The 5,781-nt window shown below is 31.9% G+C and overlaps 1 protein-coding gene across 1 annotated transcript; it reads left to right on the forward strand.

Moving 5' to 3' along the window:
• Positions 1-2,716: 2,716 nt before the first annotated feature.
• LOC123697563 lies at positions 2,717-4,814 on the forward strand. Its single transcript, XM_045644105.1, has 4 exons — positions 2,717-2,815; positions 3,761-3,937; positions 4,351-4,510; positions 4,744-4,814. Exons 1-4 carry the CDS (start codon positions 2,717-2,719, stop codon positions 4,812-4,814), a joined length of 507 nt encoding a protein of 168 aa, XP_045500061.1.
• Positions 4,815-5,781: the final 967 nt, after the last annotated feature.

Raw genomic sequence — 5,781 nt, forward strand, 5'->3', positions numbered from 1 at the left:
ATTTAACAGTTCGGGTACTTAGTAAATTATTGCATTTTGCATGCAATTTTTTTGGGTAATAGTAATAGTTATAGTAATAGTTTAAAAAGCGGAATTTAAGAGCTCTTCTTTTCATATTTCTACCAATCACTCATCTTATGTTCATAGAATTAATAATTAATCAAACGGCATGCTATAATATCCTATGGTTTGAAGTGAAGTTATACATATTCGATGATGTTACTATGCTTAAAATCTATAACAGTTTATCTATCATAATAAATTTGTTGATATAAATTTTCTTGTTGATATAGTAAGAAAGGACAATGAGTAATGGTGGGCCCACCTCTCAATAGAAGTGAGAAACTCATGAATGAATTGGTATTTTTATACCGAATAAAACTTCGTATTACATCAAAGGTTAAAAGTCAGTACTTTCGGAGTTATACTGTCATAAAAGTGATCCCAATCCCTGCAATTAATTATCGTAGTTTACTTCAATATATTACCGAATAGTGTTAGAACCGTATTACATGTAAATTATTAATTACCGTAATAATTATATTATAATTTACCGTATTAATTGATCGAAACCAAGTTGGAAGAAACGCGATAACACAATATTATTGTACTGCTTGACCGGACGGCGAACTGTAGGTACTTGCGCTCATATAATATCTTTGATTTGGTACCTAGGAGTTGGGAGATATCAACGATTCCTGGCCCCCGCGGCTTTTTTAAACGATGTAATATTGTTATCGATGTACAGGACGACGAATAAATCTTATTTAAAGTGAAATACGTGTATTATTACCATTGTACCTTATAAAAATCCATAAATAATAAGTTAGATTAAAATACTTTAAGACGCCGAAAGTACTAACATTTGACCATAGTTGTCATAATAAATAATGTTCCGCTTAAAAAGCCCTATGCAATGGTATATCACATGTTACTATTGCGAGGTGGGCCCAGACTCCATACATTTGTTTCCCATTGTCCTTTCTAGTTGGATATAAGTTTCAAAGAAAAGTTCCTATGTTTATAAGCGAAGAAAAGCAGTATAAAATTTAAGACTTTGTTTCATATTACACCTTATTATTTATGAATATAGGTTCGCTAGAAGTCTTAAGTAGGTACGAGTTCCATCTTCTTTCTCCAACCAATCTAAGTTTTAATCGTCGCCTGCGAGTATTAGTTCCTGTCTTGATTACACTACTTAAATATTACATTTAAAGCTCGTCTCAGCTTCTAAATTACAAAAAGTAGAGACTAGTTTGGTAAATATTAAAATTTAGAACGCAACTACATAATATTAATTGTGTAATTAACTAATATATTTTTAAATAATAAATTACACAGTAGTAACGGCACACGGGAAGGTTTTCTGTAATAATATTAGGAAGGTTTAAGACTTAAGTTTACTGCGTAAACATTGAAATTGGATTGTGAATGAAATTAATACATGCTATTTTGTATTGAAGTTGGATTTACTTTTAAATTCAGGTCGCAAAAAAAAGGAATAACCTGTAAAAGGCAATGATGGAATCACCAGTAGGAAAAAACTATTCAATATTTAAGCACAGAATACATAATAGTAGCTAAACGCTACAGAACGGACACTCTCCGCCTCCCGCCAAAATTAAACACTTACCTTACACTTACTTATATTTTGTTTGTCCAATTGTATCAATAGAATTCGGATAAATTAAATTTACAATAAAATGAATTGAATAAATAACAGGCGTTTTCAAACTAACATTAGTTAGCATATGCTTGTGTTGTTTCAAAACTAATTAGACTGTATATTTCATCAAAGCGTTAATGGTGTTAAATTTGAATAAAAGTGGTGTTGGTACGATTATCGTTGTTGTTAGAGCTAGCGCGCAAGAGCAACTTTTGTCTCCGCAACTATTTTGTCTCTCCCATCAACTGTTGTTGTTGGGGAGTTGCGTCGCTACGTGCGAGCTTTTTTAGTAGCCCATAGAGTTGATGGGAGAGATAAAATAGTTGCGGAGACAAAAGTTGCTCTTGCACGCTAGCTCTTAATCAATTGTAGCTAGATTTAATGAAAGGTGTTTTAGTGTGGTATATCGCCTTAGATCATTACTTAATGATCTAAGTATATCGCTGCCAATGTTATAATTAGGTAAGTGTACACATAATTACGTTTGATCAAGTTTTCCGTTTTCATACCACAACGATTTTGATGAATTTGAAGTAGTTGTAGAGTTGGTTGGACCTAGGTATAGTGAAACATGAGTTAGTATTGTAAAAATAAAACCGAAATACTGATTTAGGAGATAATTCTGAGATAAAGCTGCCACAGAATAAGAATAACATGGAACGGGAAATGCCTCTAGCGGTAAGCTGATACTTATTATTTGATAAATTTATTTCCACATAGGTTTGAGCAGTCTCATATATTTAAAGGAAATACTGCTCCTTACGGCAGTAAAGAGCAGTATTTCCTTTAAATGTAGTCTAAATAAATGTGAAATAAATAAATACCATGTTACACCCAAACCATACTTTTTGAACAAAACCTCAACCCTGAACTTAAAAGTGACACTTGCTGAAATGTCATTTAAACGAACGTACGAATCAAGTAATTTTCCTGAAAAAATATTGAAAAAAAATGTAATTTTGAATAAGTTTGAAAGTATTCGTGTATGGGAAATATATAATATCAATAGAAAACTTAAGCTAAAATAGTCAAATTACTTAATTAAAAATAATGGCGAAATCGGAATCCAAATGCAGATGTTGCTATGTCGAAACCATGTGTGGTCGTAGCTTGCGCGATGGGGTCGTGTTTGTTGGAGTCATATCGCTAGTAAGTACGTAATGTATGCATTTATTCAGCCCATATTATTGTCACGATAATGAGATACATCCGAATGATATTAAGGGGTATAAAAATAAAAGAAATTTCTGGGTCCAAAAAGGTTTATTTTCCATAAGCACTAGGTAATTTAATTTAGAATGGAATCTGTCTGTTATTAATTTTCCGTTTACCTTCATGGCTTCAAAAAACCTAGTTTCATTTTAAATACTCTTTATACATTATTAAACAGGCATTAAATATAACTTGCATTTTCATTATATAACATAAAGTATAAAGCGGAGCAAATCCCAGTCGCATCCATAAACGTCTTTGTGATAGAGAGCCGTATACAAGCTACATTGCGTCTCGACACGTGACGGAACACTCTTTGTTCAACTTTGTGTTAACAGAACAAGCAAATGATATAGTCACACGCTAGGTTAACTGGCGATACGAGCTATTGCCTGAGATTTCTGATGATCTGATGTTTTAGTTTGTGTAGGTACTAAATGCAATTCTTTCCGTTCAGGCTATGTTGGCATTTTTCTACGTGTGTGGATAGTACCTATATAAAATCATAATTAAATTGTCTAAATAAATACACACTGGATAACAATGGATATTGTAGCTAACTCATGTGGTACACAGTTTTAAATTGCTTAGCCAGATCTCTATAAGAAAATTTGCCACGATTCCATCAGCAATTTCACGTGAGAGCAACAAACATGCGTCTAATGTACTATCTATCCAGTCTCTTTTGTGTCGCCAGAAGCTTAAATATTGGATACATTCACAGAAATCAAAGTAATTGCCACAGTTACATTGAATTGAACTGAAGAAAATATATGAATTCAGTTGTCAAAGATTCACAATTAGGTACATATACCTATGCATATAACCTTTTTATATAGACATTTGTAAGAACCATTATCATTTAATTTCCCTTATTTTCAGTGTACATCATTGATAATTCTGCTATCTTCAACCACGTGTGTAATCGTGATAGCAAACACGCAAGAGCTGTTTAACAACCGACCAATGATTGCAATGAATCTCATATTCTCTCTAGTGGCCTCCTGTATCTCCAGTTATCAAATCCTCATATCAGCTCTACTGCTTTGGCAAGCTTTGGTATGTTTTTGGCACTGGTTTAAATGGTTTTTCGAATAACTATAATTTAGTGATGCTATAAAAAGTATGGGTGTCTTTGTTTCAATAGTTGTTATAGCACATTTGTCAGAGACGCATGTAAAAAATTTCTTGTATAAAGGTTAAGCTTTTAAAGTGAGAGATTCTATGTCCGATTAACACAATCAAACAAGAGACGTTTCCATCTGGAAGCCCATTGATGGTTGATTAGGTACCGATTGATCGTAAAAAAAAAATAATTATAGTTGAAACATATGTGAAGTTATTGGCTTATTTTTCTTTACGTTTAATAAACACTATTAATACCAATTAGATTATTGTTCGATGGACATTTATAATATGAATATAACAACAGTATACTATTTAAAAATCATTGAAATGTGTGTAATTTTCAGGGCAAAACGAATCGCTATCTTTGCTCACTGTGGTATATTTCCCATATATCAATATTGGTGATATATTTTATTCTCTTCGGCTCAAGGGGATATGTTTGCATAACTCAGAATCACAATCTGATGGCTTTCATTACAATTTCCATTGGAATCTTATATGAAGGTAATTTATTCTGAAATGTAGCTCTATATTTTTATTGACTAGCAATCATTTTATTATTTATGATGATATTCATGTTTTTAATGTATTCTTAAAATTTAAATGTATAGTAAGGTAACCATTTTCCATCAATTTTATATAAGTTATAGAAACACTAGCTGAGCCACGCGGTTTCACCCGCTGACAAATCAGCATGTTTATTTATTATGTGAATCCTAATTTTATTTATTTTCCAGGTGTGTTTATATACTTTGCAGTGGTAGTAAATAGTTATATGCATTCAATAAATGGAGTAAGATATTTATAACGTATTTCTTTTCATTTAAGTAATTAATTGTAGTGAACTCTACTTAAAGGTTAAACAAGCAGTTATATCGTAAAGTGAATCTATAGTATATGTTCTAATAATAATTAATATCCTATTTCGGCATTATTGCACTAAAATTATGAATACTACCTGTTGACCTTTCACTTGTGAAGGAATAACTAAAGCGAAAACAACATTCATCGTCGCGATAATACCCACAAAAATCTCTTATATAAGCATTGAAAAGATAAAAGTAGTACAGTTCGCATAAAACATTGGCAAAGCTGAAATTCTCTTAGGATTTCAGCAAACATCTTAAACCGTGAGGACTCTTGCTTTATGACGTCATTACGCTCTGGAAACCATGTCGTCGAGCTAAGAAAAGGATTTCGCCACTCACAGATATTATTAAACTGAAAGGAGGTTTAAAATCTGAATTAGCGCTTGTTATACGTTTTATTTGTTTGTAATGGCTTTGTGTTAGACCTGACTTTATTTTTGACGTGTTTTGTATAGGTAATGAAAGTACCTAAGAAGAACGTTAGTAAACATGTTTCAGCAAACCTTACTGCAAAAAATATTGATAGTAAAACATTATTTTTTATCAAGACAGAGCTGTTACATTATTGTCTTATGGAGGTGTAATTCTCGTATAACGGTATAAATTTTAACTACAATAGATATGTATACGGTCAAAGCTTTGTGATTTATTAATAAAAGTAACTCTAACTTCATACCCATTTCACAAAACTAAGATTTTGCAACGACGCACGACTAAAGTAAGCAACATAATGTAAATCCATTTCCCAAATATATTATCTATGCAAATCACGGTTTTCATGAATACTACCTGCACATTGTATAATTTTACGAGTTGCATTAGTGTTCACTGGCCGCTGTTTGAGCCGTTTTTTCATTTTCGTGTAATGACGCTATAAATTATGACGTAATTTTATCTTTTTACCCT

The sequence above is a fragment of the Colias croceus genome, chromosome 14 (genome assembly GCF_905220415.1).
Source record: "Colias croceus chromosome 14, ilColCroc2.1".
NCBI lineage: Eukaryota > Metazoa > Arthropoda > Insecta > Lepidoptera > Pieridae > Colias > Colias croceus.